Source organism: Poecilia reticulata, linkage group LG5 (genome assembly GCF_000633615.1).
Source record: "Poecilia reticulata strain Guanapo linkage group LG5, Guppy_female_1.0+MT, whole genome shotgun sequence".
NCBI classification, from domain to species: Eukaryota; Metazoa; Chordata; class Actinopteri; order Cyprinodontiformes; family Poeciliidae; genus Poecilia; species Poecilia reticulata.
The window spans coordinates 22,727,733-22,748,373 of NC_024335.1; the positions used below are offsets into that span (position 1 = coordinate 22,727,733).

The 20,641-nt window shown below is 38.8% G+C and overlaps 1 protein-coding gene and 2 long non-coding RNA genes across 5 annotated transcripts in view; 2 read left to right on the plus strand and 1 right to left on the minus strand.

Annotated features, from left to right (window-relative positions):
• The first annotated feature begins 332 nt into the window (after nucleotides 1-332).
• On the plus strand, nucleotides 333-2,375 carry LOC103465126 (uncharacterized). Of its 2 annotated transcripts, none has more exons than XR_533753.1 (3): nucleotides 333-604; nucleotides 1,738-2,218; nucleotides 2,303-2,375. It is a non-coding gene; the product is annotated as an uncharacterized LOC103465126 (long non-coding RNA). The 2 variants fall into 2 exon arrangements; XR_533754.1 differs by having other exon boundaries at nucleotides 1,913-2,218.
• A 531-nt stretch (nucleotides 2,376-2,906) lies between these two features.
• Nucleotides 2,907-4,319, plus strand: LOC103465125 (uncharacterized). Its single transcript, XR_533752.1, has 4 exons — nucleotides 2,907-3,003; nucleotides 3,423-3,457; nucleotides 3,915-3,987; nucleotides 4,140-4,319. It is a non-coding gene; the product is annotated as an uncharacterized LOC103465125 (long non-coding RNA).
• An 88-nt stretch (nucleotides 4,320-4,407) lies between these two features.
• Nucleotides 4,408-20,641, minus strand: part of LOC103465124 (voltage-dependent calcium channel subunit alpha-2/delta-3-like) — a 35,856-nt gene continuing 19,622 nt past the window's right edge. The window contains exons 12-38 of one of the 2 annotated variants that reach the window (XM_008409722.2): nucleotides 19,788-19,901; nucleotides 18,823-18,901; nucleotides 17,064-17,197; nucleotides 15,370-15,441; nucleotides 14,269-14,349; nucleotides 14,115-14,189; nucleotides 13,209-13,292; nucleotides 12,873-12,944; nucleotides 12,716-12,777; nucleotides 11,905-11,972; nucleotides 11,706-11,751; nucleotides 11,508-11,605; nucleotides 11,350-11,443; nucleotides 10,924-11,007; nucleotides 10,683-10,804; nucleotides 8,835-8,906; nucleotides 8,696-8,757; nucleotides 8,562-8,606; nucleotides 8,417-8,479; nucleotides 6,985-7,055; nucleotides 6,825-6,900; nucleotides 6,559-6,599; nucleotides 6,420-6,475; nucleotides 6,191-6,308; nucleotides 5,976-6,088; nucleotides 5,756-5,838; nucleotides 4,408-5,243 (exon numbers count right to left, since the gene is read on the minus strand). In XM_008409722.2, coding sequence (XP_008407944.1) covers nucleotides 5,151-5,243; nucleotides 5,756-5,838; nucleotides 5,976-6,088; nucleotides 6,191-6,308; nucleotides 6,420-6,475; nucleotides 6,559-6,599; nucleotides 6,825-6,900; nucleotides 6,985-7,055; nucleotides 8,417-8,479; nucleotides 8,562-8,606; nucleotides 8,696-8,757; nucleotides 8,835-8,906; nucleotides 10,683-10,804; nucleotides 10,924-11,007; nucleotides 11,350-11,443; nucleotides 11,508-11,605; nucleotides 11,706-11,751; nucleotides 11,905-11,972; nucleotides 12,716-12,777; nucleotides 12,873-12,944; nucleotides 13,209-13,292; nucleotides 14,115-14,189; nucleotides 14,269-14,349; nucleotides 15,370-15,441; nucleotides 17,064-17,197; nucleotides 18,823-18,901; nucleotides 19,788-19,901 — 2,178 coding nt within the window. In that variant the 3' untranslated portion in view covers nucleotides 4,408-5,150. Of the gene's footprint in view, nucleotides 5,244-5,755; nucleotides 5,839-5,975; nucleotides 6,089-6,190; nucleotides 6,309-6,419; nucleotides 6,476-6,558; nucleotides 6,600-6,824; nucleotides 6,901-6,984; nucleotides 7,056-8,416; nucleotides 8,480-8,561; nucleotides 8,607-8,695; nucleotides 8,758-8,834; nucleotides 8,907-10,682; nucleotides 10,805-10,923; nucleotides 11,008-11,349; nucleotides 11,444-11,507; nucleotides 11,606-11,705; nucleotides 11,752-11,904; nucleotides 11,973-12,715; nucleotides 12,778-12,872; nucleotides 12,945-13,208; nucleotides 13,293-14,114; nucleotides 14,190-14,268; nucleotides 14,350-15,369; nucleotides 15,442-17,063; nucleotides 17,198-18,822; nucleotides 18,902-19,787; nucleotides 19,902-20,641 lie in introns of those variants that run through there. The other variant, XM_017304581.1, reaches the window with a different exon arrangement.

Consider the following 20,641-nt stretch of genomic DNA (forward strand, 5'->3'; position numbering starts at 1 on the left):
TAGAGCAATGAAACGAGTCAAACCAACATGTGACCCTCACAGTCTCATCTCTGCTCTGGTGTTTGAAGGACTTTCCTCCATCATGGCAAAAAATACGCTTTTTGTCATCCTCATCTGTAAGTTGTTCTTTATATTCAGTTTGAAAATGTATATAAATCAGATATATATATTTTACACTTAAAGAAGTTTATTTTAATCTGTGACTTTTTTCCCAGTAGGTTCCCTTCATGGGTTCTGGGCTGAAGGTCAGTGATAAAAACATAAATGATCAAAGTCATTTGACATTATTTCCTTTTTATATTTTATTTAATGTTTCATCTTTCAGGTTTTCCTCCAGTTAAGTTAACAGCGAGTCGGTCAGAGATCATAGAGACGGCCTCAGTTATCCTGACCTGTGAGGGTCGGCGTAGTTCACGCTGTTTTTTATACACTCCAAGTGGAGGAACGGTTCAGGACTTCTCCTGTACCCAGACCTTTACTGGAACTGAGCTGCTGCAGATGGCAAAATGTTCTTCACCTGCTGACGTTGGATTGAGGTGCTGCTTCCCCGATCAGCCTGAATCATGTTCTCACTACAGTGACATGATCTCCGTCAATGTACAACGTGAGTAATACTACCTTTCAATTTTTGACCATTGGTTAATTTTGCTATACTAAGTSAAGTTACTTGGTATAATTAAAACTTTACAAACAATGCCAGATTTAAGATTTAACAAGACCATTTGATTCATTCTCTGTTATTATAATTATTTACATTTTGTCATTGTAGAACCACAAACTTTCATATGTATTTATTTTATTGTGTTTTTTTAAAGACCAGCCTATATGGTGAATAATTTTAAAGTGAAAATGATAGAAAATGAAATGTTTGGGTTTTTTTTACCAATAAAGATTAAACCGCTGGGTTGCTTAATACAAAATATCACCTGAACTGTTGGTTGAAGCCTCTATATCAGCGATGTCAAACTTTTTGCTTTGGGCCAAATCAAGATGCTCCTAAAGGGCTGGTTGTGCCAGAATGTATTGATAAAACCTGTTCAGAAACTGTTAAAAATATCAATGAATTCTTAAAATTAAATACTATTATTGAACATCTTTTCAGTCCCTCCAGAATTTTATGATACTTTTTGTGATTTTTTTTGTAATCAAATTCAAAGTGTTGTAATTTGTAAATATTTGCGCTAATTTATGATGGTAAATGTGACTTTTTATTACTTGCTTTATAGATTGTGGATCATAATCTGACACCAATTAAGCCTGAGGCAGCTTGAATTTGTGTCGATTAAAGTTACTTGTAAAATGCAACTGTCTTACTTTTCACAAGTAAGAAAGTTTTTCACAATTTTTGAGAAAAATCTGCAAAAAACTCCCAATTATGTATTAGTGCAAAAAAGTGTGGGGATTTGTTAATTTTGAGTGAATTTTCACAATAATTATCAAGAAACTGGAGGAACTGATTGATGTAATTTGGCAGTAAATACATAAAAACTGCATTGATTTGATTGATAACATAATTTCTAAGCACACTTAGTGTTTAGTCTATAAATCTAGTGGGCCACATAAAAATCTATGGTGGGCTGGATTTGGCCCACAAGCCTTGAGTTTGACACCCTAGACCACTTTTATGGCCGTAAAAACTCCACCTCCTGCAGACTGCTTCTGGTGGCATGATAGGAAGCCAGCTGTGTTACAAGCCCAGTTGTGTTATTTGTATAATCTGACTTTATTGTTACTTAGATTATAACAAAGTCACAGCTGCATCCAAGCCTCACATCACCAAGTTCAACCCAAACATTTGACTGCAGTGATGTGATCCAAGATGGATGCCAGAGTTTAGAGACATTTTAGAGATGTTGCCCGTCTTATTTCAGCTTGACAGCACACAAAAGTAAGTTTGTTTTTTAATTTGCAGCTGTTCCTGCACCTGAATTTACCGTGAATCCAGCAGTGATCACAGAAACAGACACAGTCACACTGACCTGCACGGCTCCTTCATCTGTTTCTGTCTCTACATGTTATTTATTCATTCTGTTTGAATCAAGAAGATTTGAGAGAAACATTTCCTGTCATCAGACGCTAAGAGGAGCTGAACTGCTACAAATGGTAAACATGGAAAGTCGAAGACTTCCTGCTGAGGTTAAAGTGAACTGTCGGTACAGAACTGAACCTGGACATGTGCTTTCTGAATATGGGAATCCATCATCCATCCTCATTCAAGGTAAGTGACCATCAATTGATCACTGATTATTGTATCCCAACATAATAACACAAAAATATATTCTGCTGTAATTATTTGTTTCAGATGAAGCAGAGAAAAAAACTGATTTAACAACCTTCATTCCCAGCAGAACTTCAACTGGACCCACAAGCAAAACTTCAACTGGACCCACAAGCAAAACTTTAACTGGACCCACAAGCAGAACTTCAACTGGACTCACAAGCAGAACAGGTGTCGTTTTAGTTCCACTTTGACCTCTCCTCTCCTTTCACACTTTTATGAACAATGATAGATTTTATTTTTTTAATTGCTGTATTGCAATAAAACTAGAAATATAATAAAAGTAAATATTATCCTCAATCATGTGATTTTTTAAAATCTCCTTTTAGAATCAAACAATAATCCGACTGATGGCTTTTCTTTAAATAAAGTCTCATCCTCACCATTGCTGGGTAAGTATGTGTTCACATAAACTTCAGAACATAAAGTGAAACTTTAACATTTTATTAAATTCAGTTTGAATTTAATTTTATTGGCAGTCATTTTATTTCACTTTTTACTTGTGTTATGTTTTTGCATAATTATTAAAATGTTTATGTAAAAGCATAAACATTATAGCATAAACATGCCATACAGCTGCATTTTGTCTAGTTTGACTTATTTTGACTGTGTATTTTCAACAGATTTGCGGAATCTGAAAATATTACTTGTGGCGTTTATTGGTTTTGGATCAGTCCTCGGCATCATTTTGTTGCTTTTCACATTCGTGATTTGCCAAATAACTGGTGAGAAGATATTTATTTTACCTTATATCATATTTATAGGTTTGCTAGTGGTGCATTTCTTTGCTAGATGCAAAGCGATACACCATTTTCAGCTTTGAAAATGATGTATTTTCAAGCAATGCACTGCTCATTTTTATGTAGAGACACAATATCAACCAAAAGTCCAGAAATAAAACAATTAAATAAAAAGCAAAACAAGATTTGGATGCCACTCTGCTTGTTGAAAAAAGTTTCTGTACCAAGTTCTATGTATTTTGCTAAAATCTAAGAACAAGTAAATTACAATCTCTTTTCAAAGAAAAAAGCAAGCATTTTATGTAATTGAATCAATCATTTGCAGATAAGGTAAATGATTACTCATTAACATTTGCAGATTATGAGTAAGTTGTTATATTGTGTTCTTTTTTCACACTTTATAGATGAACAAGAGGACTCAGGAAAACCTGGAGACGTGGTAACAATATGTATACTTTTGAGTTTATCCATAAAAATAAAAAAACACTTAAGATGATCAGTTTCTCTGATTTTACTTTTTATAGGCCTATGTTTGAGTAAAATGAATGTTGTTTTTTTATTCTATGAACTGCTGACAACATGTCTCTGAAATGCCAAGCAAAAATTTTGTATTTATTTACAGAAAATGAGAAATAGCCAAAATAACAAAAAAGATGGAACGCTTTCAGACCTTAAATAATGCAAAGAAAACAAGTTCATATTCATTTAGAAACAACAATACGGATGTTCAGAAATCAATATTTGGGGGACTAATCATGAGGTTTTCAAAGGGCCTCATTGCAGTGGCCTCTTCATTTTTTTTTCCAGAGCTGTACACATACAGACAAAAATTAAAAGACCACCGCATTTCATTTTTGCATTTATTTGAACATTTGAACTTCTTCTCAATCACCCAGAAAAAGTTACCTGTTGGGGGTGAAGATGTCTACCAAACAGTGGCCTACATTCTTGTAGCTGACTCTGAAACTGGTGAGCTGCTTATATTTTCTGATAGGAAGTTGCAGTTCCTCTTTGAACAATGTATAAGTTGGTGTCCTGCTTCCTTTATACTTTTTTTTTTTTAATTCGAGTTTGTAGTTGTTATTGGAGTATTATAAAAATGTTTTGTTGTATTCACACAGGTCATCCTGCTTTCACACCCCAGGACTAAATGGTATTGCTGCAGACTACCATCGTCTTCCAGCCCAATATCTTTGCAATTGAACATGACTCTCCCATGTGATGCTGTTTCGTCTTCTGAGACACAACCATTTGTGTTTTGCCAATACATTTTAAACCAATTACCTGTTCGAGACAACCATGCTTGTGTTTCCCTGTTATGATTTGGTTTATTTTTGTCTTTTTAATATTTATATGTAAACTTGACACACACAAAGTGGAAGCAGCACAATGTGTAAAGAAGGAAAATATTTATTTAGGTTTATTAATCTCTTTTCTTAGACACATGGTTAAGATTACATGGACGTTTCAACAAATTATGGCTGAATATATAAATGTAACATTCTTCAACACACGGCATCTTCATCATGCATTTTTAACTTCTCTCACTTTAATTGAAGAGAAACTGGCAGAACCGTTCAAATAACATTTTTATTTACCGTCTTTAATAAATAATATTTTTTTGACAATAGATATTTTGTTAGAAAAGCAACTCAAATATTCAGGGAAATAAAACAATTGCACATTAAATTATTTTCACCGATTTATAGCCAAAAAGTGTCTTTTCCTTATTCTTTCCATAGCTCACAAAAGTGCATTTTACATTCCTTTATCTTTTTCCTCATGACAATGAAACACACATAATATCTTCTTTTGCACAGTGGACTTGTTCAGACTTTGACATTTTTTCCCTCCCATTAATTCAGCACACATTCAGAACAAGACAAACTTTCAGTGTAGTGATTTGCAATGAGCAGAGCAAACTCACCAAGCACACACTCTTATAGTTCACGTTATGTTGCGTTTTCTGCAGTAATGGATGTGAGCCTCAGAGCTACTGATAAAGACCTAATAGAGTCTTAGTAGAGTAATGTCTGCTGCAGAGGGGAGCGAAGTCGGTTCTGATCAGTCACGTTCTCTAAGTGTTTCTAAGCGTCTTCTGGTGGATTTGGCTTCAGACGTGCAGCTCATGGTCACCTGCTGACGGTCGCTGCGATCAGAGGCAGCAGATTTACCGCCAGGCAGACGGAGAGGCGACTGGCTGAGCCGCACTCCATGGCATTTTCCTGCAGAAGACACAAACTGCTGTTATACCTCAGTATGTTAGCATAATGTTGAACAGCTTGATGTGTTTTATGTAGCTTCAGAGGTTTCAATGATGCAAACAGTCTGAAATAAAGTCGGAACATAAAAACAAACATTTTATTGGATTTATTTGTAATTTTTGAAATGGAAGAAAGAAATCGTATGTGGTTGTCTAATTAAAAAATAAAAAATAAAATTGGGAGAATTCAACCCTTATTGCTGCAATTACAGCTGCACGTTTTTTGGGAGTATTTGTCTTACTTTCTCAAAGCTGAAATCTGTCATTGCTTAAATAATAAATAAATAATTATCTGTAATATTTTTTTTTTTTGGCCCAGATGTAGCAGCTTATCACCTGAACAGAATTTCCCTCATGGTAACGTATTTTCTGAATTTACTATGATGGTAATTTAAAGGCAGTTTACTGATAAATTACTTTGAATAAGAATCAAGTAAACGTTTTGCTTTGTGTGAACAGGAACGTTTCTCCTACCTCAGGGTGGAACGGATGACATGACTCTGGTTTTTTCCTGTCCTTCTGCAGCTTTAGTCTGTCACATTTTAGTGACTCGTTGTGTTCAAAGGAGTCAAGGAAAGAAATGACTGAACAGTTCATTAAAGCTCACATTTAAAGCTTCAAATAATGTATTAACTCTTATACAAATCATATAACCATTCCACAGTGCTTCAAGCAGCAGATCTATAAAGGATATACTTGATCTCAATGGGATCCATCGTTACAGGATCAATGTTGTTGCAGTCGCACTTGTTGTCAACTACAACCATGAACAGGTTGCTGCTGGGAATCTGCTGTATGACAAAAGAACTGCATCCAACACACAAACTAGAATTAAAATTGTTACAGTGAAAAGTTGAAATTATTTGAAGATTCAGTGACGAGCTTCTTGACGTGAGCCTCGATCGGTACCTGACACAACCATTGCAGTCAATGCTGCCCGTCGTCTCCTTAATGGTGCGTTCGGAGACGAAGGCCGGGTATTCTGTGTCGCAGGGCACCATCATGGTTTTACCATGAGGTCTCTGAGCTGAACAGGAAAACACATATTTAGGTCCACCACAAAGTTTGCACAAAAAGAAAGCAGGTGTTTCTTTCACACGCTGTGGCTCATCTTAACAACATTAAGATGACTGATCACCTTTGACTGAGAGGTCGACGTTCCACCAGCTGTACAGGTTGAATTCTAGCAGGAAACTAAGAAAACATCAGAAAATGTAAACATGCGTCCTTTGTGACAATTGTAAGAAGTAAAATGTTATATATTTAAAAGTTCTTACATTACAAGTTCTGTCAGGAGCCACTTAACCATTGAGAAAGGCTGAAAGAAAAAAGGAGGAAGAGAATATTTCATACTTGTCGCAGTTCTCACCTCTAACCATTGCATTACAACAGTGCACAAACAGTAATAACAGAACATAAAACAAGCTAAGACACAAACATCTCTGCTATTTCTGGATATTTTAACCATAGTGAATATTACTGCAACAGTCTGCAGAGTTCTGCTCTTCTTCTATTTACAGATTGGCGTTTCTCAAACACTCACATCTGATAAAGTGCGAGCGCTGTCGCTGCTCCCGGCGTACTCTCTGCAAAGGGCCTGGTAATCATACAGGTTGATTCTGCAACACAGCAGCACAGGTTGTAATGCACATAATAAAGATCTGCAGTGCAAACAGAGACAGAGATCAATTAGTGTGTGTGACCTCTTAAAGGAGCCCATTTGGAGAAGTTTGCTCATGACGGCGCCTTCCACCTCTCCAAAGAAAAGCCCTGTCTGAGAGAGGAGGACGGTTACTTACACTACTGGAAATATTACAGGAATAGCACTAACAAATAATATCCTAAATGGTGCGTGTTTAATAATTATCTTTCTACTAACTTAGCATGTTCACTAAAATATTTTGCTAATTCTTCAGCTCAGGATCATTTAACTTGGGTGGGGAATGTGAAAGTTGCCATTTTTAAGCCCTTAAATAGATCTGTGATTGAATGTTACTCGTTTTGCTGCAGCTCCCACTTGGCTTCTTATAACTTTCTTTCAACAATGGCTTTTTACTTGCTGCTCTTGCACAAAGTCCAGATCTTTGGATGCAGGACTAAAAGTTTTCAACAGATTCTCCCACCTGAGCTGTGGAGCTTTGCAGCTCATCCAGAATTACTGTAAGTTGCAAAGATGATTCTTTGATTCATGCTCAGTTTTTCTACCTGAAGTTTGGGTGGGAGGTAAGGTCTTAGGTTTGCATAAATCAGTAACATACTGATTTAGTCTTTGACAGTTTTCTGAACTCTGGATATTGATATAAAAGATGATCCTATAAACATCTCCATTATCTCTGCAGCATTGTTTGGTCTTCGTGATGCTGTTTGTTCACTAATCCTGTCTAACAAACCTCTGAGGCCTTCACACAACATCTGGATTTACACCGAGATTAAATGACACACACCTGGACTCCGTCTTCCAATTAGCTGATTTTATTTGGGGATGTCAAATAAAAATGGTGCAAATTCTCAGATTTTTACCTTAAATAAATAATTCCTCTTGTTCAAAGTTGTTTAATACATTGCGTTGTCTTATATTAAATCCCAAAGAAACAGATTGATGCTTAAGGTTGTAACCTGGCAAAGTTTGAAAATATTCCAGTGAGAGATTTTTCAAAAATGAACATTTTGTTAAAACTACTTTGTATAACTAATTGAGCATACTGTACTGTTTAACAATAGGATCATTTGGGATGCATGTATGATTGAATTTAAATGTTTTTGTAAATTGCCTTGAGATTACATTTGTTGTGAATTGGTGATAATAAATAAACTGAATTCAGTTGAATTGAATAGTTAAATGTATAAAACATTTAATCCCTGAAGAACAGAGTAACCTTGCAGCCAAACACTCAAATTTGGATTTATCTCCCGGGAGTTTATTACAGATATATTTTTTAGATCTTGGGACTCCTGCAGCTGAATGTCTTTTATTACTTTTATTACACAGAAATCTGATCCTATAAAACATTCCAACAACGTCTTTTTGAACTTATCAGAAATCTCCAGAAATGTTCAATAAATCTGGTTAGAATTTTGTCATCTAAATTGTTCAGTAATTTGACTGTTAAAGTCTTAATGCAGAAATGACTCTACCTGAGATTGTTCCTCTGTAACAAGAATGAAGCCATTGTTGTCAATGAGGTAGCAGTTAATGTCCTGCAAGGACAGAAACAAGAAGGTTAAATTAAAAATAAACCTTCAAACAGGAATAAAACCAGTGATGTGGAAGATTTCTTACCTCACTATCACAGCTAATGATGCATTTTCCATCCAGAGCTGTGCACTGAGTAAAACATAATCAGAGTTTATTTTCACTCACGATTAGAAATGTAATTATTTCTAAGATATTGTGTCACAGAGGTTTCAGATTACCTGTCTGCAGGCAGTCCAGAACTTCCTCTGAAAATACTCGAGCTTCATTTGGATCCCCACTGCTGAAAACGGCATCAGATAATAAGCTCTGACTTGACAAAACAGAGCTGCAGATAAATGTGATGTGGACGACTATTACCAGCAACAATCGGAGACTTTCTGTCATCGAGGAGCTGAATTGCTGTGCTGGCCAACACCACACTCTCAGACGCTAGAAAAGAGCAGTGAAATTCATTCATGTTACCTTTTATGCTCACTAGGTGGCGCCCTTTACCTGGCAGCTGCCGGGTGACGGTGGAGTCCAGTCGGATCTTCCTCGGATCCAACTTTACTGTTCCTGAGATGAGTGTTGTGACTGAAGATTTCAGGTTATGCATTCAGTCATTTAAAACAGAATGGAGGATGTAAAAGTTCTGCACAGGAAGTCTGAGTCCTTCATGTCCCCCGAGCCGTGGACGGAACCAGGTCCATTAAAATGACTCACAGGTTATGAGGCGGATAAGATGAGCTGCACGTCTGGCTAGTAAATTTCACAGTCTAAATAAGGATCATCTATTAAAAGACTGATTTATTTTTTGCATCTCAGTGAGTGAGAACACAAGTGAAAAGTTGGTTTATTCAGTAATTCAAAGAGTAAAATTGATGCTTAATTTAGATTCATGCTGGGCTCTTTGGCGTGTTTTCCACATGCATGTGTGAGTTCTCTGCTGATGCCTCCTTCTCCCACAGCTCAAAAATAGGACTTTTCTGTTATAGGCTCTCTAAATTGGGGGTTAGTGTTTGTAAGTCATCAATCTTTGTCCAACGTGGACTGAACTGTCAACATGTCCAGGGTACAGCCTGCTTCTCCCAATGAACGCTGTCGATGAAACCCAGACCCCTCACCCTCAGCAACCCTGCATGGATGCACAGGTATCTGGATCAATGGATCCAGATTTATTGCAAACAATTGTGATTGTAGCTTGCAGTTGATAAAACAGTTAGCTGATAAAAACCAGCCTTTTGTTTTATGCTTTGCTTCTTACAGAGGACTGGACACATGGCTGATGACAAACAGCTGCTTGCTGGAGGCGTGGACTCTGCTGAAGTTTACCCAACTGCTAACGTTTGGTCGTGACGTTTGTAATGCGCCAGCTGAATTGTGAACAAAGCTCTGCTATGAAAATGACCAGAAATTGTGTTTGCTGTAAACAACAATCCCTCACTGTGAAGAGAGAAGTGACACACTGAATATCTGCCAGCATTAAAATGTCTGAAGCATTCCTCTTGCAAACAACACAGAATGAATGATGATTCCAAAAGCAGCGCAGAAGATCAAAGTTATTCTTCACAACTTCTCCTTCTGTTCACTGATTGGTCAGGGTGAAATTCATCTTGAGCAATCAAGCTCAATGGGAGAAATCCCAAACAGCAGTGAAGAGAGATGATAGTCGAGCAAAATTGCAAATGAAGACAATATCCAGGGTGATAAAACACAAATAAAGCTATGTTATAATAATAATAATAATAATAATAATAATAATAATAATAATAATAATAATAATTAATAAATCAATTTAGTGCAGGACTGAGGAGATCGGATTGTGGCTCTGCTGAGATTGCTTTAACTCTTGTCTGTGTCACCTGGTGCCAAGTTCTGGTAAAAAATGAAATCGGTTTCTCAACAAAGTTTTCCAACAGAGTTAAGGAAGACTTAAAAAGTGCAGTGGACCAAAACAAACACATCTCAGTACTGACTTTGGAGACTTCTCAGTGGAAGAGAAGCAGTTTGGAAATAGTTCATTTCCAAACTATTTGAAAATTTACTGTCACATGAAAAAAAAAAATGGTGGCATTCCAATCTGCTGAGATGCACCTGAAAATTCAGCAGCAAAATATAAAAAATCTAAAAAATAAAGTAGTAGGTGTAGTTTTCCAGGGACTCAGAGAGCTGACAGTTGACTTTTCCCACAGTGACTTGTGTAATCACAGCATCAGTGCAGAGTACCTCTGCTGAAGGGGATGGAGTAGACAAATGTGCCTGGGACCTGCTCCGCCGCTCTCCGGTACCACAAGGGGAAGTGATCAGCATTAAACACACCCTCCTCGTCCTCCGCTGTCAGGAAATTTCTGTGCAGCCACAGAGACACACGGAGAAAGAAACAGAGGTGAGAAGACGATGATTAGATTCACCACCTCGCTTCATGCTGTAAGTAATGATTAGAGAGACGCTGAGCTGCAGCACTCACTGAGCAGTCGGTACAAACAGGTTTGTTCTGGACAGGCCAGTCCGTGTGCCCAGGAATGCGATCTCCACTCCTTTGTCTGGGTTCCTGCAGGAGGGATGCAAAGCAGATGGCAACCAAATAAACGTCTTTGTTTCGACTATGCAACACACAGAGTGGCTTGCAAAGTTTTTTTTTTAAACCCTAAAATGTTTTTGGAACATTTTTTAAAATAAATTTGGAAAATAATCCTGACATAAAGGATCATAATTCACGCATGAAGGGGTTCAAATTGTTAAAAAACGAACACAAAGAGTCAGAGTCAGAAACAATTTGAAATCTGATCATGATAAATGAGCCGTTAATGAAATGGGAAACACAATAAGAATCAAAACTTGATGCATTCTGACTTGGGGGAGAAGTACAGGAAGTGTTTTCTAATGTTCTTACTCCGATTTGTTGAGAGCCAGACTGTTCCAGTAGCTCCTCAGTGGAGCCGTGACCACAGCGTCGAACAACACCTCCTGTATCAATTCTCTGTCACCTGAATGATGCAGCACAAGTTACTTTACAAACCACAGCAACCAGTTTAGGTGCAACTTTCTTACATTTGAGGTGTGGTCTGCGGCCAGTCATGAAGAGCTTTATGGCCTGAATCTGGGTCAGGTGGCGGTGCTCGTGCTTCTCCTCCGTGTTGCAGTAGGTCCTGTGTCCAGCCCAAACAAATCAGAACCCCAGTCCACATAATGCCAAATGATGTAACCTAAATAACGCATGAACGACCACCTTTACAAGCCTTGCCTCACCATTCATCTGCCAGGGCGACATCTGGCTGTTCCAGATCACGGAGCCCTGAAAAACAACAGTCAGTAACGCTCCAGCAATGCCGCTCCGGCACTGACTGAGTTTACATGAGCAAAAGGTTTTCTGGTGACACAGAAATCTGAGTTCTGCGCCGTGTAAGCATATTGCCCGTCTCTGTTGACGTCACATTGATTAACGTACCTGCATCCATCGATACATTTCCTCTGAAGAAATACTTTCCGTGACCTCTTGAAAGAGCAACGCCGACACTGGAATCACAAACGCAAAGGAGTGTAAAATGTTAAGTTATTCCTTTAATGGACTGCAGACTTTACTTGAAAGTAGTCAGAGTGTATAAAGGTACAGAAATATATATTTTTTCTCAGCTTCTGGAATTAAATCAAAGTAACTTTTTCTGTTGTATGTCAGTTAGGATTCCCATAATTATCACAATTTAACAGCTTCTGGAAGGCCTCCCAAAATATTGGAGCCACTTCATGCATTTTACAAAAGACAGTCGTCTAAAACAACAAATCTCTCCATTTTTTTCTGACATTTAGCAAATACAAATAATTTTTTAAATCCCAATGGACCTAAAACTGAAAACGTTTAGTCAGAGATTTTGTCAGAAAGGTGAGAAAAAAATTACTTGTCTTTCTATGCAACAAAAGTCAATTTATTTCTGAATATATCTAACAAGATGTAACTATCAATTGGTCAAAGATCCTAATTGCAAAAAACAAAATCTGAATTTTTATTTCTAATTCATTAAATTGATCAAAACTAAGAATTCCTATAAACTATTATTTATAAATGCATCATCCAAAGGCATGTAAATTGTTACAGTTGTTAACGCAAAGATGCTTCAATGAGAAAACAGACAATTTATGTGTTATGTTCCTAATTTAAAATGGATTAGTTAGGTCAGAGCTGAAATAAAAGCTGTGAATCAGTATGGACCAGTTAAATCCTGATGTTTGATCCTTAGAGTGATTTAAAGGTTTTAAATCACCTGAATGGAGTTCCTTTGATGTCGGTGTAGTAATAGTCGTTGTGCATCTTGAGAACACGCCTCTGAAAACAAAGACAAACTGTTTGTTCATTCCTACAAGATTAAAGATGGCGACCGTCTTCTGATTTACGCCAAGCAGTCTTATCTGCAGCCTCACCCCTCGGTCCACGGTCCTCTTCACGTCCATGGAGAAAGTCCCCGTCCTCCTGTTTACCATGGCGTTACGCAGCTGAGCGATAACACAGGGCGAAGCTCGGTCAGTGATCTCGCATTTTGCCTGCTCAAGATGTCTGTGCAAATTTGCTGCGAAAACTGTGCTTGGAAGTAACCAGACTGTTCTCAGGATCATTTAGTCTGACGGAAACTCTCGATAAGATTGGGAGAAAAAAAATATTAAAAAGTAATGTTGCACATCCGAATAGATTTAGCCGGAATTGCATTTGGTTAGGAGAAAGTCAACTTTGCTCGTGTTGTAATGAGGTTTTGCACGTACGATGTCGTCCTTGTCTTCCCACTCCACCTCAGAGAGATCCACGCTGCTGTAATAAGGCTTCCTCCTCCTCTGCCCCTCCTGATACTGCACAAAGTAGAACAACAAGCACAGATTAACAATCTCATCTCTGCAATCCTGCTTCATTTTACCGACAAAGCTCACACACAGAAGCTAATCTATACCCAGAAATAATCTGCTCCATGTTTTCATGACACACATCACGGACGTGGAAAACATCAATTCGAAGCTTTTCGCTTGAGTCTGTCTTTTTGTCATGTAATGAATCCTCATCCTCATCCTTATTTATCAAGCACTGTTAAGGCGCTTTTGCGCTTTTGAGTAACTATTTAACAAATCATCTGTGAAATTAACACTGTCAGGTGAATTAAAATTAATTAATATGATTGATAGAAACTCCACGCTCAGACAAGAACACGTCAAGCTCTGCCACTGCCTCCGACTCACATGAAACGTCAACGACTACGACGACAGCCACAAAGAGACACAAAGACCCAGCACAGACTGACACACACAGTCGCACAGAGAGCTGTAGCACTAACACTGGCGTACACAGATCCACCAGCACAGCCAAAAGCTCCTTGAGGAACCAGAGGTCCCAGAGCGAGGGGCCGTGGTTTCTGCCAGCAAGTGTTAAGTTACCTCTGGGAAATCTCAGGCCAGCCAGCCTTATGAGTGGCCTTTATCCCTGCATGCATACATCAAAGGAAAAGGTGGGATTACAGACTATACAAGCTCATGTAGCCTCTCAGCCAGATATCACATTAGACTCTGTGTGCCCGTAAGGACATCTTTTGATGATGTGCACAAAACCAAAGGAAAATAGAGGGTAAAGTAAAGGAATGCTGCAAGACTGAGGCAGTCAAAAACGCAGAGAAGCTCAGTTACCAAAGGCCTGAGGTCCGGGTGCGTCAGGATGTAGCCATTATTTGTGATTGCGAAAGCATATCCATGGATCCCTAACTGCAGGGAGAAGAGGAGAGTCAGGCAGGGTTGAAGAAGACATAAAAACAGTGATCTAGCAGAGGAAAACTGATTGTACCATATGTTTTGGGATGAGCTTCATCAGCTCCTGCAGAGGGATGTCTGTGCCAGCGACTCCCAGCAGAATACCCTGGTTCTTCTGCATGACAAGTTGCAACACACCATTAAGGAGCCGCCGCACAACAAAAACTGGGGAACATGCACTGCCAGAGCAACATGAAGGCAGACCTTCTACTGCTTTTGGTAACACTTTATTTCAAGGGGGTGAATAAGACATGACACTGTCATAAACATGACATAATACTTTACACTTTACATAACACATTACTGATATAAATTTGTTATAAAAGTATTACTGATTGCACTTTAAAAATTAGGTAACTTTATGTTATTAAAGGTAAAGTTTAAACAGTAATGATTTCTTGGTTAATGTCAAGTTGTCATAACAAAGACATTTTGAATAATGTCAACTTTGTATTAAAAGTGTCATAATTTACCGAATGACACTTTAAGACAACAGTCATAAATATTCATGAAGGCTTATTCATGTTCATGACAGGTGTTATGTCATGTTTATGACAGTGACAGTCTTATTCACCCCTTCAAATAAAGTGTTACCCTGCTTTCTCCAACGTGTCAATGATTAGGTTTTTATGAGTTTATAAAGGTATTTTTTTTAGTAGTAGTCAGATGGGGACCTCTTATTAGAGGCTCAGCAAAACCAAAAGCTTCAACATAATTTGCTTTTGTTCCGTCAATAAAAATGGGGACTGAAAGGATAAATAAATACATTAAAAGTGTAAAAAAAGTCCACCAACGTTATTGTTTATTAAGTACATAGACTAAAATTATTCTACACAGGCATGGGTCAGTTTAAACTTTTCTTCAGAGTGGACTTCTTTATTTCTTCTTTCCTGTCGTCCTGCGTCATTTGTGAGATGTTTTGCTGGAGCTTCACATTTAAGCAAAGAACAACAGAAAAAAATACTTTCTTGACACAATGATAACCGTCCCAATGTTCCTCGTCTTTACGAGTAAATATGAATCGTCTGAGTAAAACCTTTTTTAAGTAGAGAAATGCTGCGATTTGAGAACATCTCCTGTTGTTAAGTCAGGTTATCTGACCTCTGGTTTGAACCTCTGAGAAACATTTACTCACCGTTTCATTCTTTGTGCTGAACACTGGCATTGCTACCGTCGTCGTCAGAGCTGGACCTGATTTACCGCGAAGCTGAAGCATACAACAAGCAAAGGCTAATTAGCTAGTCATTTTAAACTGTAATAGAAAGGTTAGAGATTAAATTAAGTCATTTTTTAAATGTGCCTGTTCATGTAAGGGTAATTATTTATTCGGTCATTTAACAATGAAAAGCTGGTTTAACAGTGTTGCCTGACCTGTTCATCTTAAGCAAGCAATGAGCAATGAGCCAATCAGTTCAAATAAATGAATGAATAAAAGCAGATAAACACAAAGAATGTTGGAGCAACATATTTTTATACAAACATGTTAAAATTCAGAAAATGTCATTCACTGCAATATTGTAAGCTCAAATTTGAAAAACCAAACACTGGCTTTAAAACTAGACTTTCTTTGAGAATGAAACCAGCAATAAAAAAAACAACAAAAAATGTTAATTTATTTCTACCATCAAATCATTACACCTTCAAATCGTCAACCTTGATGAAGATTAAAATAATTAAGCAAATGTTCACAGTTGGAGGAGGTCTGTTGTGTCTCCCCCTGTGTGAGTCAAGACAAGTAGCTTCGTGTGTGTGTGTGTGTGTGTGTGCGTGCGCGCGTGTGTGTGTGTGTTCTGCAGACTGTATGTGCATAAACATGAAGCAAAACCTCTGCAAGCTGCTACAAGTTGACAAAATGAAGAATGGAGGGTCCTTAAACTCATCATTGCAGACAATGGTGGACAAATCCCAGCTGCTTAGTCTTCCTAAACTGTGTCCACACAAACACGCACACGGGTAAACCAATGGATGCCAAACAATCTGCACACCATCCCTCTCTTCCTCCCCTCCTCTTCCTCCTCTTGGTCTCTCCTCCAATGTCAGTTTTATTATGGGCTTTAGGAGATAAAGTGCAATGATCCACAGAATGATGAATGGTGTGTCTGAGGTTGAGATACAGGAGCACACACTCCAGAGGACAATCTCCCAACCATTTGTGTGTGTGTGAGTGTGTGTGTTTTCATGTGTGTTTTACTGGGTACATTGTCTCCTAACTGGAAGGAAGAACAATAAATGCCTCTGTGCTGAAAGCGCATCTCCACACTTTAAATTTTGTGGGAAATATTGAAGCAAGAAGAATATATTTAACCTCTAAAGTCATATTTGCTGAATCTGAGAGGAAAACATTGGTCTCCTCCATGTATCCATTTGTCAGTTTAGTTTTTTTAATAACAGAAATTTAAAATTGCCATTAAGATATTTTCCTCTATAGCATGAGAAAGCTGACGGAGGACAAAAGACACAAAGATTGAATTGTTAGTGAGTTAAAGTAAAGTACATATGTCTGTGCATTGAATGTGTGGATGCAGACGTAAAGGGAAGGGGGAATCCATGCAGATTAATGGAGCTCATAATTAGGAATCATTATAGAAGCATAATGAATAATGATGAGAGAACAGACCCACACATGGGCTCTCCTCACTGTACACCGCCTCAGAGTAGCATGCAGCCCAAGATAACATCACTGCAAAAGATGATCTAAAGCTTATCGGGAAAAATGTAAATCCGTGGATGTTTTTCATGCCTGCAGTGACACTAGATTACCAACGTAAATAGAGGATGTATCCTGACAACGCAGATGGGACTGCAGTTAATGCGGTGTGACATACTTACTGCACTGTCCGCGTACGCTTCAGTCCACACCGTGTCGTGTTCGTGATCGATGACCTTTGGACGGCTCATGACATGAAGATACCTCATCACGTTCTCCTGGACATCGGCTAACGTGGAGATCTGACTGAAATACCCTGAAATAAAACGGAAACTAAAGTAAAAAACAAAGCTTCATTTTGACGAGAGCAACTCCTCCTCTGATGCAGCTGTGCAAAATCTACTTAGACTGTCCAGGCTAAAATAAAAAATATATATTTCTGAGATTAACAGAAGAGAAGTTTTCTTATGATCAGTGGATTCAGCCGCTTCTTGGGAATTAGGTCCATATCATAGCATTAGTTCAAAGATTTTGTAAGACAACCCTAAAATTTTTTGCATGTGAATCATTTGCATATGAATTAAAACATACCAATATACCAGAAAACAAAGTGGAACTGCTCAACATCAGCATGGTCTTTAACACAACAGCCATAAGAGGAATGGCAGCCAAGGTTTACTGCATAAAACTGGATCCAAGATGCAAATGTTCCTCTAAAACAGGAAACATCAGGAGAGGCTGAGAATGACTGACTTCCTGATCCACACTGATAAACAGCTGATGGTTATAATAAACTAGAGATGGACCAAGCCAAATAAAAAACAAAACAAAAACAAAGATGTGCAGAACCCTCAGAGTCTGAAGTTGAAAACTGTGTGTGTAGAGTTTTTACATGCAGCCAATTTTGAGTTCACAAGAAACAGATGAAACAAAATTCTACCTTAATCAATCTAAGAATGACATTTTTTTAATTTGACAAATCCTAAACGGTGTGTTACGTGATTTTAATCACTGTGGAATAATTCAGTTCAGGGTTGATAGGTCTGTATTTTGCCATTTTCACATGAAATATATGAATAAGTATTTTTATGCGTATGCAAATAGAAGAAATGCTTCATTAATCTCACATGGTGTTGTGTGTGTAGAACAATGCAGTTAATCGGTTTCAGATTTTGAAACAAAGATGTTCAAATAGTTCAAGATTCCTGGAAATAATGCAGAAAAAGTCCAAATCAAAACTTTTGAGTAATTAACCAGCTGCTGTTTTCTCACATTTTCTTTTTTTAGCAGGAATCCTTTGCCCACTGACTGGACAGCGCCCTGGGTAGAGAGCTTTAATGGCTTCACCATAAACTGCCACTGCAGCAGAGAGCTGAATGGAAACGCAGTTTCCCTCAGATCTGTGGGGTCATTTTGCACGTCGTTGCTGTCCAGACCCCCATCACTGTAGCTGTTGCAGGTTCCCAGCGTTTCAGATCAGAGCAGCAGCTCCTGACAGTGTTTCACATCGGACGTGTGAGGTTATTTCACAGAGGGGGGTCCGTCAGAGGAGACGGGGGTTTGATGCTTGTCATTCTACAATTCCTCAGTGATCCGTTTTCCTGGCTGCGACTCTCCCATTCAGGGAGCACTCATCCGAAACGCTGACACGTGGCAGCCATCAGCGGAGAGCAGCCGAGAGGTAGACAGTGACAGGAAGAGGGATTAGAGCAGATTGAACTCTGACCCCGCCCCCCACTTCAAGTGACACTTCATTGCCTCTTGGCAGACGGTATCTGAGCCAGACCACGCAGACGCACACACACACACGCACACACACACACACACACTCGACAGATACAAAACGCCGAAGCGCTCCGCTTTCCACGTATCTTCAGGCTATCATATTCATGCAGACGAAGCAAACGGCACTTTAAAAGTGTTAATCAAAAAGTCTCCAACCTTTGTTGGCACAGGCCATCCATTTCAGGTTATCTGCAAACGCAGACTCTCGCCCAATCAGGTAGGGGAATATGCGCACCTGTGCAAAGAACGCAGACATGATAACACATCATAGATTACAAGATAGAAAACATACGGTCTTATTTCGCGATTTAGCTGCTTTTAAGAGTTTCTTTTTTTTCCCCCCAAGTCACTTTGTGTTTCTTGTCCTTTTGTTTTCAATCTCTGCTGCAGTCAAATCAATTAATTTTCCTTTTCGCCGGGGTCTTTGGGGTGAGGGCAGGAGCAACTGTCCCTTTGGAGAGCACTGTGCGACACGCTGCCAGGCCTGCACGGCTCATCGGCTCCAGATGCTTTGCTAAGCATAGAAAACACTGAATCGCTGCCATGCAGGAGCCCTGAGGGCGCGTGGACCAGGTGGGGGATGGGGTGCCAAACACTGCCAACACACATACGCTTGAAAGGCCTGAACAAAGGCCCCCGAGCTGTTGCTATTGTTGTTCTGTGATTTAATTTCAATTGCCTCTAGATTATACAAACATAACCAGACAAAGAACTTCAAAACCAGCGCCGAGTCCAGGGAGAGGGGCAGCAGCAGCTCTGCGGTGGAGCACAGAGCTCCTGATCCAGCACTTAATGCACGCCCTGCCCTTGAAAGTTGTTAATTTGCCATGTTTTATTCCTCGTGAGGGGAAAATGAGTTGTAAGGCATCAACACATTGGAAAGAAGAGGAAAAAAAAATCACACCGACATGGATTTTACATTACTGAGTTATAATGAAGTAAGAAATCAATTCCTCACTGCATCAGACAGGAGCTGGGACTGGCACAAAGCATTAAAACGTACATTTATTACTGATGCAAGAAAACCGCCGAACAAGCAGAAAGGTCAGAAAAAAAAAAACATGTGAGGAGAGGAGAGTTTCAAACGGGAAAAAAAAAAAAAAAACGAGGTCAGGACTTACTTTTCTGTCCGGCCAGTTGTACTTCTCAAAAACGTCGTCGTACATTTCCGTAGCTCCGTCCGTCACAAGCATGATGGCCTGGCTGCACACGCTGCCACGTCCAGTCTGATTAAACTACAGACGCAGGAAAAGACAAACAGAAAACAGACACATGTTTATTTCTGTTTAAGGACAGACATGTCTGTGACGTCTGCAGATGTCGGTCAGTAGGGGAGACTTTGTGTTTAAGTAATCCTGAGTAATGCGGCGCGTTTCATTCTGATGCCAGAAGATGTAGTGCAGTAATTAACTGGTTTATTGACCTGCAGTGACGCGAATATGGAGACAAAGGGATCCGCAGTGACACAATCACAGGACAAATCCTGCTGAGCTCATCTGCTCCTAAATCAGGTTTGACATCAGATTCAAATCCTTCATGCACATAAACAACAAGTAAACAAACAATACAAGGTCTGCACATTTACAGCTTAAATTAGCTGGTTATTTTCATGACAGTCGTCCATTACCTGTTTAACCTGGGCAAACAGTTCCACATAATGCTTGTCACATTGAAATGCTTCATTTCATCAGACAGATTTTGCTGTGAGATAAAAGTAAATAATGAATAAACTAATCAACATTTTGTTGGTTCAGATTCACTGAATACTTCCTGATCTGTAGCATCAGGGACTCATTTAAACAGATCTTGTCTGACAACATGCAGCATTCGTTTGCAGGTCTAGAGAAATTTAAGGACATAAGGAGAAATAATAGTTTTCGCATTTTTACGACTAAATAAGCCACGCAGTGTCTGATGCACACAACTTGTTGTTTTTTTCTTGTAAACTTTGTATCTTGATATCCGTTATAGTTCT